General features: G+C 40.7%; 1 protein-coding gene across 3 annotated transcripts in view; it reads left to right on the plus strand.

Annotated features, from left to right (window-relative positions):
• LOC149187366 (transcription factor-like protein) overlaps positions 1-21,632 on the plus strand; it is a 340,582-nt gene that overhangs the window by 56,414 nt on the left and 262,536 nt on the right. For all 3 annotated transcript variants that reach the window (XM_089411340.1, XM_089411338.1, XM_089411337.1), the window contains 2 exons: positions 7,693-7,860; positions 8,565-8,636. In XM_089411340.1, the coding sequence (XP_089267466.1) occupies positions 7,693-7,860; positions 8,565-8,636 (240 nt within the window). The remainder of the gene's footprint in view (positions 1-7,692; positions 7,861-8,564; positions 8,637-21,632) is intronic.

Here is a 21,632-nt window from a genome sequence, read left to right on the forward strand (position 1 = left end):
AACTTGTCCTTACAAATGATGATTCGTGGGCAGTGCAGATCGAAGAATACCAAAGGGGATATCAGAACGCTCTCAGCCATTTGCAGAAGCAGTACAATTTTGCATCAGAAAAGGCAAAATGCTTAGAGAGATGCACAAGACAAAGAAGCAGCGCTCGCAGGTCAAAACAAAGAAAAGGAGATTGTTATCCTAAGTAGGGACAAGACAAATGAAGCTTCTACCAACAATGTAAGGAAGGATAAAGAGGCTCAAAGTGAAGGTCAGAGAAAGGAGTCTCATCCCAAAGGACAACCTGAAAAGAAGGACACCACTCCGAAAGAGGTAGATAAGCAATCCAATCTGTTTAGTTTAGAGAATGAAATATCTAAGTTGAAAGTTTTGATTCCTCTAACTGAACTAGTCAAGAATGATAAATACAAATCTAAGATTTCTAAGATGTTGAAGGTAGATCAAATGTTAGATATGGTTAATGTGAAAATTCTATTACTGCAACAACTGATTTATTTTTCCTACTTATTATTCAATAAGTAGGAAATCTCATGCTCTTTATTCTCTCCACCAATTTTCATGGCTAGAGCACATCTGATGCCACCCCAAATCAACACTCCCTCTTAGCGAGGAATGTGCTCTAATAATACTCCACACAGAGCATCACTCCGATTATATGGCACCGGTACCTGTGCTGATGCTAGGCCTCCCTGCCCATCATCCTCTGCACTGCTGCATCCTGTACTACTGCCCATGGTTCTATCACGATTCACTGCCACTGCTACATCTGTACTGCAGCTCCCTCTGCATCCGTGCTACTGCTGGTCCTTCTTCCCAGCATTGCATCTGCACTGCAACTCCCTCTGCATCCGTGCTGTTGTTGGTCATTCTTCCCAACACTGCGTCTGCACTGCAACCCCTTCTCATCACGCTGCATCGTGCTACTGCTAACTACTACTGCACTGCAACAACATACCCATTTCTTTAACTGAAATGGATTCTTTATCATCCCCATCTTCTACCTGAAATAATCAAACTTGGTTCTTCCAAGGGCCTTGGTAAGGATGTCTGCCACTTGTTCTCCTGTAGGAGTGTAGCTCAATTGTATAGCTCCTTGTTGGACATAGTCTCTTACAAAGTGACACTGAATATCAGTGTGCTTTGACCAATCATGAAACACTGGATTCTCAGAGAACTTGATGCAACTCTGATTATCACACATGATCCTGGTTGCCTCCATCTTTTTTCTGAATAGGTTCACAAGCAGTTTTCTAATCCATATGGCTTCGCACGACACTGTGCTTGCAGCCATATATTCTGCTTCAACGGAGCTCAGAGCTACGGAATTTTGTTTCCTACTGCACCAGGAGGTCATTCCTGATCCAATGTTGAAACAATACCCAGAGGTACTTTTCCGATCCACTGAACTTCCAGCGCAATTTGCATCAGTAATTCCACTCAATATGATATCCTTACTCCTGGTGTACAAGAGTCCATAATCGATTGTTCCTTGTATATATTTGAGCACATGTTTGGCTGCTGCCCAGAGTGCCCTCTTTGGTTCCACCATGAACTGACTGAGAGTGTTGACAACGTAACAAATGTCCGGCCTATTATTGACCAGATATATCAGGTGTTAAAATTTGGGTACCAGAGGACAAGTGGTTCCCTAAGGCTTCGATCTTTGGCCTAGGGAAAAGAGTCCAAATTTATTTGTACTTTTCTCCTAAAGTGACTTTATAAGTGGTAAAGTCAATTTAATTTAAAAGTGACTTTATAAGTGGTAAAGTTACATTCTAATTTAAAAGTGACTTTACAAGTGGTAAAGTTACATTCTAAGTAAAGTTACATTCTAATTTAAAAATGACTTTATAAGTGGTAAAGTTACATTATAATTTAAAGGTGACTTTATTAAAGTCAATGAAGATTTAGAAAGTGAAAAAGTGACTATGGAAATAAAAGGCTAAGTAAGTCTTTATTTAAGTGGGAGAGTTAAAAAATAGAAAGTGAGAATTAAATGCACATTAATTCTCATCCCTAGATCTAAATGAATCTCAGTGATTAGATCTTAGGGTAACCCAAAAGGTCATTTAGAGAGTAAAAGGAGAAGAGAAGAGAAGAGAGAGATCAATTCATTCTTTCATGAGCATTTGAGAGAAAGAGAAGAGAGAACAAGGAGAAAATTTTTGAGCAGTGAGGAAGTGAAGGAGAGCAGCAAGAAGACACTTTAGCAAATTTTGGCAGCGACATTTATTGGCACACATCCCAAGGCAAACCGTACAGCAAGAGAAAGGCACATAAATCGAAAAAGAGGGACAAGAGTAAGGGCACAAATTTCGAGGCAGATTTGGGCACGATTTTCGAGGCAGGCTGTGCAACATTTAATGCTGTTTTTTGCTAGAAATTTTTGTTTTCGCTGTTTGCTGATTGACACGATTTTCGAGGTGGAGTTCAAGCACAGAAATCGAGATAAGTTGTAATTTGTGGTTGCTGGAATTTTTACTGTGTATTTCAGTTTCTTTGTAAAAGCATTTTCAGAAATAAAGAAGAGCTCTCAAACTAGTTTTCCCCAAGAGTTGTAGGGGGTTTTTCCAGGGTCACATTGACAAAAAATCACTGTGTTATTTTCTGTGTGGTTGTCATAATTTTGCTGTGTTTTATTTCTGCAATTTCAGCAGTTGTGAAATCTCTAAATTTGTGTTTTCAGAAAATATTGTCATTTCTAGATTTTAGAATTTTTATCATGCTTGGATATAAAACTAAATGCATTGAGTGATAAGGAAAACTGATAACTGGAGTGGGGATTGAAATTTCTTCATGGTATCAGAGGTTGGTTGGCTGAAAAGTGCAGTTTGGGACAACAAAGTGAAAATTATAGCAAACTGATTTTTACACAGAAAACAGAGACTTTTACCATAAATTTGAAAATTTCAGTTTGGTAGCACAATGAAACATGTCTTTGGGTTTGAGAGTGGAAGACAGGTTGGATGGGCAAAACAACTACTGTGCATGGAAGTAGAGAATCCAGAGCATCTTTGAGGAAGCAGAAGTCTGGGGCATTATGGTAAATACCACACAGAACCCTGTAGTAGTACCTGCTGACCTTGTACAGTTGGCAGAGTTTAACAAAAAGAATGCTAAGGCAAAAAGATTGATTCTGGAAGGAATAAAAAATCATGTCATTCCTCATGTGAGAGGAAAGACTTGTGCATATGAGATGTGGATAACCTTGATCAGTGTTTACCAGATCTCAAATGAAAACAAAAAAATGGTCCTAAAGGAGAAACTGAAGGCCATTAAAATGGCTAAGACTGACAGTGTTTCATCATACCTCACAAAGATCACTTCAGTGAGAGATCAGTTGGCAACCGTAGGTGAAATGATTGCACCCACTGAGTTGGTGAGGATTGCTTTGAATGGTCTTCCCAAGACTTGGGAGAATTTTGTGGATGGCATTATTGCACGGGAAAACCTTCCCGATTGGGAGAGGTTGTGGGATGATTGCATTTAGAGTGAGATTAGAAATAACCGTCTTGGGGCAGCGAAACAGGTGGAGGAGGATGACAATGTGGCATTGTTAGCAAGAGGCAAGAAGGGCAGAGCAAAGAAGCAAGCTTCCAATAGTGGAGGCAAAGGCAAAGGCAAAGGCAAGCAGCAGAACAAGGAGAAGGACTATTCCAAAGTCAAATGTTGGAATTGTCAAAAGTTGGGACACTATGCTGTTGTGTGTCGGAGAAGAAGAATAAGAAAGGGAGAGACAAACCCATGGCAGCTTCTGCAGAGATAGAGAGCTTCTCAAAGAGCTTTGATCGGGTGTTTTGGTTCATAGCTTGTGAAGCCACTAGTGCAGGATCACCTGCCATACAGGTTCATAGGGAGTGTGCATTCCCCGCTACTAGCAGAGCATCTTCTAGTATTTGGTATGTTGACAGTGGCGCTTCTCGCCACATGACAGGATTCAGAGAGTACTTCTTAGAGCTTTCAGAGGGTGATACTGATATGGAGGTAGTAGTTGGTGATGACAGCATTGTTAGAGCAGTCAGTGTGGGGACATTGACATTTGATAGGGGACCCAAACCTCCCTTGAAAGTGTCAGATGTTCTATATGTGCCTGGAATGAAGAAGAACCTGATATCCATCTCAGCACTTGAGGATAGAGGGTATGATGTGTTGTTCAGCAGAGGGCAGGTGCTTATATATCCTAGGGGAACTCCAACTTCTTCAGCGAGAGTGATTGGTGTGCGACATGCCAAGGTGTACAAGTTCTCATTCCAGCCTCTGATGGCATTGAGTAGTAGCACCCGAGACAGGACCGACAATAGATCTAGCAGTTCAGAGTTGTGTGAGATTTGGCACCGCAGGATGGGGCACATGTATCATGGGGCCTTGAGTACATTGCGGGAGATCACCACTGGTGTGCCAGATTTTAGTTTTGATCACCTTAATGTATGCAGAGGATGTGCTATGGGGAAGTTTGCCAGATACCCTTTTCCCAGCAGTGGCAGCAGAGCGACCAGGATCCTTGACTTGATTCATACCGATGTGAGTGGTCGGATGCTCATGTATCCTTGAGTGGCTATGCGTACTATGTTTTATTCATTGATGACCACTCCAGGAAGACCTGGATTTATTTGTTGAAGACCAAGAGTGAGGTCTTCAAGCGGTTTCAAGAGTTGAAAGCTCTCGTGGAGACCCAGACAGGTAGGAAGATCAAGGTCTTCAGGTCGAACAATGGAGGGGAGTATACCCTTGGTGAATTTGTTGTTTTTTGTGTTGAGGCATGCATTAGGAGGGAGTTCACAGTTCCTTACAACTCCCAACAGAATGGGGTTGCAGAGAGGAAGAACAGATCCATTGTAGGGGCTGCCAAAGCCATGCTTCATGAGGGTTACCTTTATTTTTGTGGGCAGAGGCCTGCAACTGTTAAAATTGGCAACTAGGGCCAAACTCCATGTTGGTCATATTATTAATGGCAGCTGATATTTTTATTGGATCCCTCTCATTGAGAGGTGTAGGATTGATCTAAAGATCATCCGATTCCGATAAGTATTTATGAAGTTATGAATTTATTTATGTTATGGACAAATTGTTAAGTTGGCCAACAACTTATGTAGGCTCAGAAGCCCAACAGTCATGTCTATTCAACCTCTACGTTTTAGTATAAATAGAAGAGGACTTCAAGTCATTTCTACATACACTTGGATCTCTTCCTCTCTCTACTTGTCTTTGGGTTTTAGTAGGAGGAGAGATCCTAAGGAAAAGCCGGAAAAGCTGGAACTGTCGGAAAAGCCGGAACTGTCGGAAAAGCCAGAAAGGCCAGAACTGCCGGAAAAGCTGGAAAAGTTGGAACTGCTGGAAAAGCCGAAACTGCTGGAAAAGCCGGAATTACCGGAAAAGCCAGAAATGCCGGAAAAGCTGGAAAAGTCGGAAAAGCCTGAAAAGCCGGAAATGCTGGAACTGTCGGAAATGCCGGAATTGTCGGAATTGCTGGAAAAGTCAGAACTGCCGGAAAAGTCAGAACTACCAGGGACTGCCGAAACAGTCGGTGCATCTGTCTCCGAAGGAAGGCAGCATGATGTATGAGATCATGGGCAGCATAATAAGCAGCGTGATGATATGAGCATGGGCAACATAATGATGCATGATGATATGAGCATGGGCAGCATGATGTTGAATGAGATCATGAGCATGGGCAGCTTGATGATGAGTAATACGGATACCATGGAAGATGCAGCATGATGAGCTGCATGAAGATGAGAGCAGGTCAGTCATCAAGGTTCAACACATGTGACAGTATAGCGAGGTGTCACACGGTAATGTGCAAGACGAGATGCTGCACTATGATAGGTGAATGAGTCACCTTAGAGAATCAGTTGAAGCAATATGTCTTCAACTGATCTCATAATGATATCAAAAGTCAAAGTGATTGACTTCTATTGTAAATGTACTATTTCTCTCTCTTTCTCTGCTGAACTTTGAAGAACATAAAGGAAGAATTGATCAAGGGTTTCCCCACATTGGGGTTTGTCCTTGGCTAGCGCCACATCTTGTGTCCTCTTGTCTTGGCTTGTCTTTTGTGATTTATATTTATGTTTTATCTGTAGTTTACTTTATGCTGATGTGATTGCTAATGTGGAAAAGAAATTGAAACAAATTGCTCTAGCATAGAACATACCTAAAATTAACATGGAATCAGAGTTGAGGTGAAGACAATGCCCAAGCAAGAGTGAAAGAGCAATAACCAAAGACAGTTGGGACAAGGACAAAACGATCAATGGGTTCCTCATCCTTCTTCAAATTCACCGAGGGTGAAGTGGAAGCAGAGAATATTATCAGAATGGCGCAATAGAAGTTTCTGATGGCCTTTGTAAAGATCACTTCATTGGGAAGTACGGATCTCAGGGTGGAAGAAAAGGCAGATGCCTTGGTTGCAATAAGTTCGGCCATTATGCGAAGGAGTGTCTGAATGGCAGAGACACTTCTCTTGATGAAGATAAACAAATCATTCCAGGGTCAAGGAAATCATAGATAATACAGTTCATCAAGGAGAAATGGTCGACCCTTGAAAGAAAGCAAGGAACCTCAGGCACTTCATTGGATAGATAATCGTGGGATTATACTTGGAGCCGATGCCACCTATCTCGGAAAGGATGTTTGGCCTCTCATCCTTCCCTAGTTCGCTGATCTGGAAAACCCTTCTTTTGCTGTTCTGAACACACAAATCGTCTAGTGCAACTGCATACTGAGCCAAGTTTGTGCACTTTTCCTTCTTATAAAGTCGACCTATGCCCACAAACTCCACAAATGGCTGATATTACATTTCAATGGACAGTTGAGATTGATTCACTTTTTCACTATAGGAAGATTAAAATTTTCCTAAGTCAAAATAATAAGAAAAAGTAAACTGTGCCTTGGTTTCACTTGTGGGTACCTTTGCCAAATTTAGTGCACCTCTAAATTTAGCAGAACCCTTCATTCTTTAACTCCATTTAAGAGCTTGAACTCACAAACACCCCTTCAGATTAAGGGGGAGAATGTTAGACACCTAATTCTTAGGGATTGGGTGAAAATGTAAAAATATGTAAATAGAGAAATTCAAATAGTTAGAATGGAAAAAGACCTTGGTATTTGAATACCAAAGGTCACCTCTCTCCATGTATATAATGATGCTCAAATTAATGCAAATCACACAATTTGGGAGTTATTTTTCTTGGCCTGACAGTAAGATGACATGATGAATTGAAAAAGAACAAGTTTATGGTTCCCTTCTCAAAAGCTCTGTCTCCTTTCTCTGTTCAACCTGTGTAATCTGATATTGATTTCCAATATTCATTATGACTGTTTGCTAAGAACTCAAGGAGAGTCTAGCATCTACTAGTGAGCCTAGTAAATGCTTTCTTTAATAATACTTGAAGAGTAGCAATAATTGGTTATATGTTGTGGTTTGGGATGTACTTTTGGTTCAGGAAAGAGCGTTTTCTCTCCTTGGGTATTGATGGTAACATCATCAGAGTTGGATTTTTTTTGCCTTTTTGATTGTAGATATGCATAATTTCGGTATAGTTGAAATCACTTGACACAGAAATGGTACTGCTAAAGGTGGAGAAGACTATTGAATGTATTGATTCTTGCAGTTGACACAGATCACTTGAGTAATTCAATTTTTTTGGATGAAAAGACATTCTCATGTAGTGTGGTTTGCAGGTCTCTGACTCCTGTGCCAAAGAAATATGTATTGCAACTATTATATATTGACGTTGCGGTGCCTGCCAAATCAATGGAGGAATGGGTTCTTTCAGATGGCCTGTCTAAGCACAAAGCAGCAATTGACAGGTTGTTGCAGTTGAGAGTGTTTATTGAAGTTTCTGACAGGTATTGACAGTTTTTGTAACAGTATTCTTTATTTTTCTTTTTATGTTCAGAAAAGTAAACATTTAGTTAACTCTGCTTTTCAATTTGGAGGTCAGAATCCCTAATTTGAGGCCTGAAAATCAATGGTCTAGATAAGCGATTAATCTTCATGTTTATGCGTCTGAGAGCTTTAACAAGTTTTGGTTATTTGTCCATGATCACCTTTATATAAGTATCATTCCAAAATTCCCATCATGCATTATATGTTGAAGTCCATTCTTAAAACCTGTTGAAAAAAATACCGGGTTTATGCTGCAGGCAACCTTAATTTGTTTTCATATTGGCTGTTGATTTTAGTGGGCCTTATATAGACTAGAAAACTTAAAAACAAGGTTCTGGAGGTACTCTGAATGTAAGCAACTCATAGTGCCTTTTGGCTCCTCCATTGCTTTAGTTTTCTGACAATGACCATCTTGTTTATCAAAACATGTTCCTAATTTTCTTTCCTTTTAATCCTTTTGGAGATTTGAATGCACATGAATGTTTCTAAAAGAAGTGCTCTCAAATAGGTTGTGTCTATTTCTGAGGTGGTTTTGTAGAGGCTACTGAAAAGCTTATTTGTTAGTTTCAGCAATCACAGCTAATATGATAGGTTTTAACAACCTGCGTAATTTACTTTTCTCACTCAAGATTATTGACTGATTTAATCCTTTGCTTATTTTCAGTAGGAAAAAGGAAATCAGCTATAGATTGAATCCTAAATTTCAGAGTCAGCTTCGCAAAGTGATCGTGAATGGGTATGGGCTTATAGCACTTCAAATCTTATTCCAAGCTTCTTAAGAGTGTGAACTCTATATATCAAATAGGAAGTTAATAATATATTTTTGTTGTTTCTGGAAATCTGCAAGATGTTTGTATTGGTGCAAGTTAAATTAGGCATGTATTTGGTTGAGTTCTATAATTTCTAGTGGGTGAAAACATGTAAAAACCATGCACTTTTTTTTCATCAAAGATTCAGATGTAAGAAACAAAGATGCCGGGGAAATTTTATCATTTGGTAGATCAACTAACCTTTTTGTTTTGTTTCCCCGAAATATACAGCCCAGGGAACCGGCTGAGCATTTCCCCTCATCCGAGGATGGTACCTAGGGTAAACCAGATTCTGCAGATGCTCTAGGTCTTGTCATCGAACTGATGATGATAATGATATCCAACAATCTGTTCTCAAAGTGCAACTTTCATAAAGTGGGATTTGAAGTTGGGTAGGGAGAATAACAACTTTCCTCACAACTGCTGGAGCTAGACCCACTTGACATCAACTAATATTTCTAATGATTATATTAATTCCAAGTTAATTTTATCAGGAGTGTTCTAAAGTTGAGGTTAACAAAAATTATACTTTAGTAGAACCTTATTGTCATCCTAATTATTAGAGTGACTGCTTTAATAAATCAACAATTCTTCTAAACAAAGATGACACTTTGTAGAATATCAATGCAATTTCTTTCAAAGGACACACCTGGAATCATAATAAGAAAAATTCTGCTTGAGAATCTGGCTGACAAATATTTTTGATAAAAGTCGACCATGGATGGATTGGAGCTTCAATGATCATTTCATCTTCTTTCTTTGTTGTGCTGGAAGGAAGAAGCCTTCATATATGGGAGGGCATGCAATATACTTAAATTATATTAATAATTATCATGAAAGGTTGTATTAATAATTATCATGAAAGGTTGTGTCCTATAGGATAGTCATGTTTATTAAGTACTATATGATTTTTTCTATTAAGTACCATATATGTTTTCAAATGAAAAAAGTTTACTCCTATTAATTTCAGAAAATGAGTACATCTGGATAGCCTGATTGTTTAGCAATTGGCTTAATCATCACAAGTTTGGGCCAGGTCCCTCAAGGTTCAAAGCAAAGATATCAAAATTAAGATTAAAAATGTTGTTTTCATGCTTCTGTCGATTCTCCGTCAAACTTCTCTATGTTGGAATTTGGTTGTCATTGATGTCAATGCAAGCAGCAGCTAGAAGAAGCCCCGCTTCTTTTGAGAAAATTGATTGGGAAGATCGGTATGTTTGGGCTCAAGACCATATTTAGTTGATTCTCCTCACTGTGCTGATTTCAACGGTAGGTGGCACGCTAGATGCTACAAGCAACTTCTTGTTTGGTTTATTTGTGGCACTTTATTTCAAGAAAATTAAATTAAATTTCATGGGCCTATCCTAGTTAAATTCGCTTGCAAAAGAGGACATTGTCAAGGGGAAATTAATTAATAATTGGAAATTAAGTTGGCCTTCGAAAGTAAATTATTTTGGCTCCAAAATTCTTCAAAATTTGAAACTCAAATCTAAATTTTGAAGGGTCGGCCTCTCCCCTCGTGTCCCTTTGACCAATATAAATAGGGCTCGTTTATCCTCCATTTGAACCATCTCTTACGCACTTAATCTGAAATATCTTTGCGAGTTCTGAGGTCTTGTGGAGTCATGCTCATCTGAAGAAGCAGGCTGAGTTTTGGGGACAATTTGGGCATTTAATGTTTATCTTTTCTTATTGGATCTTCACTGGGTTATAGAGAGCCTTTTGAGGCCATCGACCCTTCTAAGGAAAATCTGAGGTATTTTTTGAGACATTTCGTGGGTTACAGAGACCATGTCTGAGGCCTAATCTCGGACCCCCAGTGGCACTGTTCTAAGGCCTACTTGGCCCTCTTTAGGGAGTCCTTCACAACCTTCAAGTGGAGATTTGTGGAAAACTTTCAACAAATCTGGAAGACTTTTTTTGCAGATGGATCTAGGGCTAATTGCTATACTTTTCTGAGGCATATTGTGGCATCATTAAGGCGAATATGAGTTCTAGACAGAAGTCCTTTTGGCATTCATTGTGGAGAATTGTGACCTAATCCCGGTCCCTTCCTAAGCCTTCTTGTCAAGCCCAGATTTGTGGAATTTTTGGAGGGCTTATATGGCCTAATTCGCACAAGCTTGGAGCACTGTTTGCTAATTTCCCGAGGCTCATTGTGGTTGAGTATAAGCCTCATTTCAGGGGCTATTCAAGTTCAAAGACTAGAGTATCGAGATATTATAGTCTGTTCAGTGGAATTTCTTGTGGGACTTGTTGACGACATTTTGTCAACAGTCCAAGGAAGCAGAATGCAAAAATACAAAGAATTTTTTTCAAAAGTTCAAAGTCATCGGCCAACACATTGTATCATTGTAAACCTAATTTCTGCAAGTTATATTGTAAATGATGCTAGTATAACAATTCAATTATGTAACAACACCTAGGTAAGTCTTTGATTTTGGCGATGGATTTCATTTTACGAAGTTTTTTATCCTCACCAGATTATGTGTGTTTCTAAATACGGATAATCGGTAGAGTTTTTCTTCCAGCTTAAGCCCCAAAGCTAAGGTGGAATTCATTGACAAGGTCTTAGCTGAGTCTTAGAGTTATATCGAGTCTCATGTAAAAGTGGTTTGGAAATAATTTAAACACATTTGGCTAAATTATTTTACTACAAATCATTTAGTTTATACTAGATCATATTGAGTCGCATAATTGGGTAATGTCACCAGGGTCTATATGTAAAGGTGTATTCCCCCTTTGAGGGTTGAATTAATTGTAATATCTAATGTAAAAATATTTTAGTACATGGTCCCTCATAATTACACACCATGGATAAAATATTTGAGGGTGGAAAAAATATTAAACCCCTCTAGTGTCAATTAATAAATTTTTCTGGCAAAAATAAAATTAAATTCTAAGCCAGAAAATTAATTAATTTTGAATAAAAAATAATTATAGAGAAAAATAATCAAAAAATTCGGGGGTCAAAGGAAAATAAATTTTTGGAGGCCCCCCACCAAGGCAAAAATGGACATTTAAAGAAAAATTGAGCCCTTGGACCTTGGTGGTTAAGTCAAAGTCAAATTTTTGAGGAAATTAATCCAAAATATTAATTTTTGGATTAATTAAAAGTGGGTTTCAAGAAAAATTCGCATTTTCTTCAAAATTAAAAATTTGACGGTGGAGATTAAAAGATGATCAAGCTATTTTCAATGGTCAAGATTATTTTGAAGAGGATCAAGCTAACTAGCCATTATATTCCAGTTTTAGGGTTTTCTCTATAAATGGAAGTCATTTTGCCTCTATGATCTATCTTTGGATGATGTAAAATTTTTTAAAGTTGGTATTGAGCCATTGCTTTGCTGGGAACATTTCTGTATCATAATAGAAGGAATTTGGGGTTCAGTTCATGGTGTTTTTCTTCCATTGATCTGTGGTACATGCTAGTTATGCGCTAAATTTTTTATGAACTTGTTATTTCATTGGTTGGTGATAAGAGCATTCTATTGGTAAAATTATTTTTATCTTAGGTGATCTGATTCACCATACGATCTAACAATTCTACTTGAAAAAAATGATAGAGATTTGCAGGTACACTGGTCCTTGGTCTCCGAGTTCATAGACTATGGGGAAGAGCCGACTATGTTTGGGCTCTAAGATTTCTATGTGGTATTTTAATTTTGTAGAAGGGTTTTTGGCCAAAATTCAAATTTTTCGAAAAATACATTCATCCACTGCTGTTACTCAAAAAATATCTCTAATTTTTTTTTTATTTGCTGGGATTGTGTATTTGTAAATAAATTTGTCAATTATTTGTATAATAAATTGTAAATTATTTCTAACTTTTGTTTTGCAGTAATTGGGGTATTAATATTTTTGGGGTTTTATTTTTTGTATATATATTTGGGGTTTTGGCTTTTGATTCATTTGTTTAGGTGAACTTCAAGCTAATCAAGAAGATTTGTTGCTGGGTTTTGAGGCAAATCTAGGCCTAGGAAGGGAAGATCCAACATCCACGACTATGTTTGGGCTCTAAGATTTCTATGTGGTATTTTATTTTTGTAGAAGGGTTTTTGGCGAAAATTTAAATTTTCGAAAAATACATTCATCCACTGTTGTTACTCAAAAAGTATTTCTCTATTTTTTTTTTATTTGCTACCATTGTGTATTTGTAAATAAATTTGTGAATTATTTGTAAAATAAATTGTAAATTATTTCTAACTTTTGTTTCGCAGTAATTGGGGTATTAATATTTTTGGGGTTTTATTTTTTGTATATATATTTGGGGTTTTGGCTTTTGATTCATTTGTGTAGGTGAACTTCAAGCTAATCAAGAAGATTTGTTGCTGGGGTTTGAGGCAGATCTAGGCCTAGGAAGGGAAGATCTAACATCCATTCATTCTCCAGGCCAACATCCAATAATTTGGCAGTGATTATTTGACATTTTGGTGTTTTGTAGGGTTTGAATTTTTTTTAGGCCATAAGGCCTAGTTGTCTAGCCCTTCCAGCCCTACCCGTGGGCCTAGAAAGGCCTCATCCCCCATCTAGATGAGTTGTCCAGCCTCCTAGAAGCCTCGTCCCTCCTCCTTCACCCTTGCCGCAGCGCTTTTAAGGGCTTTTCCCTTAGTGACAACCCTTTAGCGCTAAACCACAGGCACTAAGGGCCTTTTCCCTTGAGCCGTAGCCCTTGGAGGCCTTGCAGTATGCCTTAGAGGCCTCCTCCAGTGAAGTGAAAGGACTTTTAGGTCTTTTACTAGGTAGTCGCAGGTTGTAGAGGCCTTGCAACCCTTAGCCACAGGCCTAGTAGGGCATTTAGCCCTAGCTGCTAGCCTTTTTGGGCCTTTCCCTCCCATCGTTGGGATATTTGTGGGGTTTTGCAGTCATTTAAGCCAAGTGGTGGGGTTTTGCAGCTATTCTTCAACTAATTTTTGTGGTTGCAGGCTTGGAACATCATTGAAAATTATTTGGCATAAATTTATGGTAATTTGCACCAAGAAATTTTAGTTTATTTGGCTAACACTTGGTTTTGCAGCTTAACTAGCCCCTTGGGCTATGGTTTCAAGAGAAAAAGTTTTCAAGCAAGGCCTCAACCAACCATTAGTGCCCTAGTTGCAGTTATGAGGGTTGATCTATTTGTTTTCTGTGAAAATTTCTAAATAGAAATTCAACTGCAGTGACTGATATTATTTCTTCTACTTATTAATTCAAAAATAAGTTTCATAGTGTTTCTACGACAAATATCAAAATAAATTCTACTGCAACCTTCACAATTAAAATATTATGGAAAGTAAATGCAAGGAAAAATACTAGCACAAGTATAATCACAATGACAGTTATTTTTGGACAATTGTCCCCGGAAAAACCCAATGCGAGAAAACCGGTGCAGCAGATGACGATTTCTTTATTAATCTTCAGCAAAAGTCTCATGTACAAGATACAACCAACAGAATAGAAGAGGAATCTCTATGAGAAATTTACTGACAACTCTCTCACACTTCTCGACGAGATTTTGATCCAGGAGAGGACCTGCTGCTCCCTTTGCGTCTCACTGTGTCAGCCTTTGCGTGGGGACTCGCAGTCCCAGCGCCAGCCTCTGTGTTGTCCCTCTGTGTCATAGCCTCTGTGTTGTCCCTCTGCATCATAGCCTCTGTGCTGTCCCTTCTCTGCTTTGCGTCTTCTGCTCCTGCACTCTTGACTGATGCTTCTACCCTCTCTATCTCCTCCTCACCTGCAACTCTCCCTCTGAATCAATTTCCTCTTACTGAAATTCGACCAGTGAGAAAATCGATCTTACTCGGGTCACTGAATATCTGCTTGGGGTGTCTACCAAATACCTATAGACGTCCATCTTATAATCCTCCAGTTGAGAACCAACGACCCAGATTAGATTCTAATCAATGGCTCAGATCATTTGGACTCGATCTTCGTCTTCTTCTAGAAGTTTCACCCATAGTTAGGTTAATACCCTTTAATTATTTTAATTTCCTAAGTTTAGACTTAGGAACCAAAATAATTAATTATTTTAATAAAACTGTCCCTGGGTGGAATTTCACAAAACGATTTCTGGGTATTGTGGAATGCATGTGTCCAAGCCTTCCTGCAAATTTTGAGAGTTAGAGCACATCCGATGCTACCAGAAATCAACAATCCCTCTTAGCGAGGAATGTGCTCTAGTAATGCACCCTGCTGAAGAATCACCCTGTTTTGTAACATCTCCATCTGCACTACTAATGTCTGACATCACTGCCCACCAACTACTGCGCAAATGTTGCATCTATACTGTTGCTGACCCTGCCACTGCCAACACTACATCTGTACTGCAACTTCTTGTCACTGCAATTGAGAAACCACCTGTCTTTGCTTCTGAAACAGATTCTCTACCATACCCATCTGCTTCCTGAACTGGATGAACTTAGCTCTTCCTACCTGATTTCCTGTGGAGACATATTGCAACTGGACTGCCCCACGTTGAACACAGTCTCTGATAAAGTTACATCTGATATCAATGTGTTTCGACCGATCATGAAATACTGGATTCTCAAAGAATTTAATACACTCTAATTATCGCACAAAATATTGGTCGCCTCCATCCTTTTCTTGAACAAACTCACAAGTAGTTTTCTAAGCCATATAGCTTTGCACGTAGCTGTGCTAGCTGCCATATATTCTGCTTTTGCTGATTTTAGAGCTACCGACTTCTGTTTGATGCTGCACCAAGAGATCATTCCTGATCCAACGCTGAAGCAATATTCGAAGGTACTTTTCAGGTCTACTGAACTACCTGCCCAATCTGCATCTGTGAATCCATTCAATTTGACGTCATCTTCTCGGGTGTATTTCAACCCATATCCGACTGTTCCACGCACATATCTAAGAATGTGCCTAGCTGCTGCCCAATGTACCCTTTTCGGTTCCACCATGAACTAACTACGGGTGTTGAGAGCAAAGCAAATGTCTGACCTAGTGTTGACCAGATACATGAGTGACCCAATGAGCTATTTGTACAAGGTGGGGTCCACCTCCTTGTCTCTTGATGCATCTATTATCTTCCAATTGGTGATCATGGGCGTAGCCATGGGCCGACAATCTTGCATTTTGAATCTCTGTAGCATATCTTCCTTGCCCAAGGAAGATCTCTCCCCATTCTTCTACCAAACATCCAACCCTAGAAAATAATCCATCAACCCCATATCCTTCAGGTCAAATTCTGCTTCAAGATTCTTCTTGCAGCCCTTTATGAGCCTAGATAACCCTGTTAGAAACAAGTCATCCACATATAATACTAGAATAAGTGGCTCATTCTCCACCATTAGATAATAGAGATTGGGATCAACATCACTCTTGACAAATCCCAACTGTTGCAAGTAACTATCAATTCGACCATACCATGCTCTGGCTACTTGCTTGAGCCCATATAGGGCTTTCTTTAACCTACATACATGAGTTCTCTTTTCATGAGTTTCGAAGCCTTTGAGTTGTTCTATATACACCTCTTCTTCTATCACCCCGTTCAAGAATGCTGTCTTGACATCCATCTGGTGAATCTCCCATCCCATTTGAGTTGCTAGGGATATAATAGATCCGATAGAGGTATATTTGGCTACTAGGGCTAAGGTCTCCTCATAAGTCTATTCCTTCTTTTTGTGCGTACCCCTTTGCTACGAACCTACTCTTGTACTTCTCTATACTGCCATCTGCAGCCTATTTGATCTTGTAGATCCATCTTGATCCTACAACTGATCTATTCTCTGGCCTACTTGGTGTTGCACGACTTCCTGAAAGCTAGAGGGTTCTTCAACTTGTGCTACCAAGGCTTGGTACTTGTCAGATTGTCTATACCGTCTCTTCTCGGTTCTAAGAGCTCCGACAAACTCCTTTGCGTCCCCCAACGTATGTCGTGCTTCTCTACTAGTTCCGCCACTGGTGGTGGGAGGCTCGATCAAATCCTCCTCTTGTTCCTGCTGTTCCACCTGCTGAGAACTACTTGGATTTCCTTCGTCTACGGAAATACTGATGTTGGTCACTGTGTTCGTTCCATGTTTCTGTCCTCTGTTGATTTGGGGTAGCATCGGATGTGCTCTAGCCATGAAAATTGGTGGAGAGGCTAAAGCACATGAGATCTCCAAGACCCATAAATGGTTTGGACAAATTGTACTTGGTTTGGGAGATATTAAAATAATTAATATTTTTAATGGAGTTCCAAAGTCTAAACTTAGGAAAAATAAAATATTAATGGGTATTAATATAAAACTGGGTTAGAAGGTTCCAAATGACATGGATCAAGCCAAATCTAATCTTAGCTGTTGATTAGAGATGTAATCTCGGTCGTTGAAGGACCAAAAGGAAAAGTATAAGAAGAGGCTTGAGGGTCAGTTGGAGAACACACCAGAGTGATCAGTCATTCGATTTACTAGAGCGGGGTTGCTAAGTAAAGTCGAATCAGTGATCAGCAGCGAGGGGCAGTGAGTATTGGACAGAGAGGCAGAGATAGTGCCGAGAGACCAACACAGAAGCAGAGAGGCAGACGCAGAAGCCAGAGTAGGCCACACAGAGCCCAACAGAGACAGCGCAGAGGCCAGAGGGCCTGTGTCATCCACGCAGAGGGCAGCAGGAGTGACGCAGAGGGTCCCAGAGGTTGCGCAGTGCCTCAGAAGGCTGATGCAGAGCAGCAAAAGGCTGACATGGTGCTTTAGAGTTGCTGGAGAGGGTTTCGTGGGACAGGTTTTCTAAATACCTGTTTCCGAATAAAGAGGTATTACTGTCGGTTGTTTTTCTCTATCGGGTGAGCCAATTTGGCACCCAGTTGTACTCAAGGATATACTGCATAACAATAAACCCTCAGAATTGCTGCACTGGTTTTCCTGCATTGGGTTTTTCCGGGGACGAGTTGTCCAAAAATAATGGTGTCACTTGTGTGTTTGTTTTCTTTCAGCTATTGATCTGTAGATGTTGAGACTGTATTGTGTTTATTTCGTTATTTACATGTTTTAAATAACTTGTTCAGAATTAACAAGTAGAAGAAATAAACCAAAAGAATAGAGAGTAAATTTCTAACGGATAGACTTAGAAATTTCAACATGGTATCAGAGCGTGGTTGCAGATCATAAGAGAGCTAAAGGTATCAGCTAAGCAGAGCATTTGCAGCAGAATTAGTTGTCCCGAGTGACAGAAGTTGATCCTTGCAGAAAGCAACAAAAGAAGGGTTGATGCAGTTGGTTGAGGGGGCAGTTTTGCCAGTGTCGAGATTGCGCAGAGCCTAGAGGCTCAGTCCTTCAGTTGCTGGGGCATAGGAAGCTATGGGCAATTTGCGGGAGCGAAGCTGGTGGGGTACTGTGGGCAGAACAATACCTAACAGGGCAAAACCAAGGTAGAGGGAGTTGCTACCGAGGCAGATTTCTAGCCAAGGAATCCATATCAGTGTTGCAGGTGCACAGAAGATCGGAAAGGTGCAACTTGATGATTGGCAGGAGTATTTCCAGAGGGGAAATCGAGACTCAGAGGGACTCTAGCAGAGAACTTCCAGGCGAGAAGTAGAGAGACTCAACAGGAGTCAAAGAGAGAACTTCCAGAGGGAAGTAGAGAGACTTGGAGGAGTTGACAAGAAGAGCAGAGAGATGGCCATGGATGGGCTGAGGGATCAGGACAGGCTGGACGAGGCGTCCAACTTTGTGGCCAGGATCCTGTCCATTCTAGATAACGTTGCATCAAGGCCTTAGTCTTGAGAACAGTGGCGATCCCAGTTGACCTGGCTGATAATGAGAAGTACGAGGAGGCAATGGCCAAGTCGAAATGCATCATCTTTGATGGGGTTCAAGGATCATGTGGTCCAATATATTGTCGAGAAGGAGACGACAAAGGAAATGTGGGACGACTTGAAGAAATTGTACTAGCATACTTCTGTGCAGAGGAAGATGTTACTTGAGAATCAACTGCGGTCATACTAGATGTAAAAGAGGGAGTAGATAGATCACTTCCTCGGTCGGTTGAAGGAGATCCAAGAGCAACTGACTTCCATAGGGGCCACGCCGGATGAGGATATGTTGGTGAGGACCGCACTTAACGCAATCTCCGAGGAGTGGGAGACATTTGTCCAGAGCATACTAGGCAAGGCAGATATTCCAGATTGGGAAGAATTATGGGTGGCTCTTCGCCAAGAGGAGATCAGAACGCTGAGCAAGACGGGAAGTAGCAGCAAAGGAGTCTGGATCATGAAGGAAGAGGAAGAGGATGCAGCTCTGGCAGGTCAAATGCTTCAACGGTGGGAAACTGGGTCATTATGCAAACCAGTGTTCGAAGAAGACAAGTAAGGGAGAGGTGTCTGACTCTAAGGCAACGCTAGCGAAGGCAGAGAAGGAGGTCGAGGAGGATGACGATTGTGCTATGAATGTTCATTTACCTCTAGAGAAGAGGTGGGGAGACATCACGCTGTAGTCAGGAGGACTACATGCGATGAGGGGCAGGATCCTTGAGGCACCCAACCTTTTGGATTATACCTTGTTATGGGAGCCCGAAGTGAGAGTAGCAGGATGGCAGATGTCAGTAGAGACGGATGCAGATGAAGCGATGGAGAGTCCTATAGTGCAGAAGTCCCTGGGTAGCGTGAGGCTAGCAGGCTGCAACAGTGCGAGAGACACGTAGAGTATTGCAACAGTGCAGGATGGCACATAGAGGTTTGCAGTAGTGCGAGATGCAGGGAGTTGTTGCAGCAACGCAGAGGCAGTAGAGGGAGCACTTGATAGCGGTAGAGGGAGCTTCTACATCGGGAGTGTTTCTAGCCTAATAGGGATGTCAATAGTTGGGTGGATCAGTTACTTACTTCTCAGTAACTGAGTTGCAGTGCAGTAGCAATATGTAGTAGCACGATGCAGCATGATGAGAGGGGGTTGCAGTGCAGATGCAGTGTTGAGAGAAAGGACCAGCAGCCACACAGATGCAGAGGGAGCTGTTGTACGGATGTAGCAGTGGCAGTGACAGGGCCATGGGAAGCAGTACAGGATGCAACAATGCAGAGGATGTTGGGTGGGGAGGCCTAGCATTAGCATAGGTACCGGTGTCGTACAATGAGAGTGATGCTTAGTGTGGAGTATTACTAGAGCACAGTTCTCACTAAGAGGGAGTGTTGATTTGGGGTAGCATCGTCTGTGTTCTAGCCATGAAAATTGGTGGAGGTGCTAAAGCACATGAGATCTCCAAGACCCAGAAATGGTTTGGACAAATTGTATCAGGTTTGGGAGATATTAAAATAATTAATATTTTTAATGGAGTTCCTAAGTCTAAACTTAGGAAAAATAAAATATTAATGGGTATTAATATAAAACTGGGTTAGAAAGTTCCAAATGACATGGATCAAGCCAAATCTAATTTTAGCTGTTGATTAGAGATGTAATCTCAGCCGTTGAAGGACCAACAAGAAAATTATAAGAAGAGGCTTGAGGGTCAGTTGGAGAACACACTAGAGTGGTGAGTATAAGAAGAGGCTTGAGGGTCAGTTGGAGAACACACTAGAGTGATGAGTCATTCGATTTACTAGAGTGGGGTTGCTAAGTAAAGTTGAATCAGTGATTAGCAGCGAGGGGCTGTGAGTACTGGACAGAGAGGCAGAGATAGTGCCGAGAGGCCAGCGCAGAAGCAGAGAGGCAGACGCAAAAGCCAGAGCAGGCCACACAGAGCCTAGCAGAGACAATGCAGAGGCCAGAGGGTCTACGTCATCCATGCAGAGGGCAGCAGGAGTGACGCAGAGGGTCGTAGAGGCTGCATAGTGCCTCAGAGGGCTGCGCAGAGTAACGGAAGGCTGGTGCAGTGCTTCAAAGTTGTTGGAGAAAGTTTTGTGGGATAGGTTTTTTGAATATCTGTTTTCGAATAGAGAGGTATTACTGCCCGCTGTTTTTCTCTGTCGGGTGAGCGAGTTTGGCACCTAGTTGTACTCAAGGATATGCTGCATAATAATAAACCCTCAGAATTGTTGCACCAGTTTTCCCGCATTGGGTTTTTCCGGGAAGGAGTTGTCCAAAAATAACGGTGTCACTTGTGTGTTTGTTTTCTTTCAGCTGTTGACCTGTAGATGTTGAGACTGTATCGTGTTTATTTTGTTATTTATATGTTTTAAATAACTTGTTCACTATTAACAAGTGGAAGAAATAAACCAAAAGAATATAGATTAAATTTCTAACAGATAAAATTAGAAATTTCAATATCCTCTTGCTTGTCTTCCTTGCTAGCCCTGTTGCTGCTGGAGTAGAGGAATATTTACTAATTGATCTTCTGCTGGCGTCTCTTGGGATTTCTTGACGGCTCTATCCTCCATGAACTTTGCATCCCGTCTTACTACAAACTTCCTGATGTTAGGAATGTAGATTTTGAATGCCTTCGAGGTCTTGGTATATCCTACGAGATACCCCTTTTTTGCAATCTGATCCAGTTTACTACGCTTCTCGTCTGGAATGTGACAATATGCCACACTTCTAATATTCTGAGATGACTGACTTCCGACTTCTTCCCTGTGAAGACACCTTCGGGCATTTTCTTCCCCAAAGCTCTGTGAGGAGTTCTATTCTAGATATACACCATTGTGTTGCAAGCTTCTGCCCATAAGAATCTAGGCAAATCCTGATCATACAACATAGCCTTTGCCGCCCCAATAATAGTTCTATTCTTACGCTTTGCTACTCCATTTTGCTCCGAATTATATGGAGCTGTCCATTCTCTTTTTATGCCCTCCTTTACGCAGAAACCTGTGAAGTCTTCGTCCGTATATTTTCCACCATTATCTGAACCAATGTTGCAGAAATCGTCCATCCCCCAAGGATTTGGAGGTTGATCCACGTCCCATACAGATCGCCACCGATCCTCCGACAGAACCGCGGATCGGAAAATCGGATCTGTGTTTCACCTTTTTTTTGCGATTCTTCGAAAAATGGATCTGTGGGGGCCTAAACCGC

The sequence above is a fragment of the Pinus tabuliformis genome, chromosome 3_1 (assembly GCF_031772625.1).
Source record: "Pinus tabuliformis cultivar Carrire ecotype Pingquan chromosome 3_1, CPIR1, whole genome shotgun sequence".
NCBI classification, from domain to species: Eukaryota; Viridiplantae; Streptophyta; class Pinopsida; order Pinales; family Pinaceae; genus Pinus; species Pinus tabuliformis.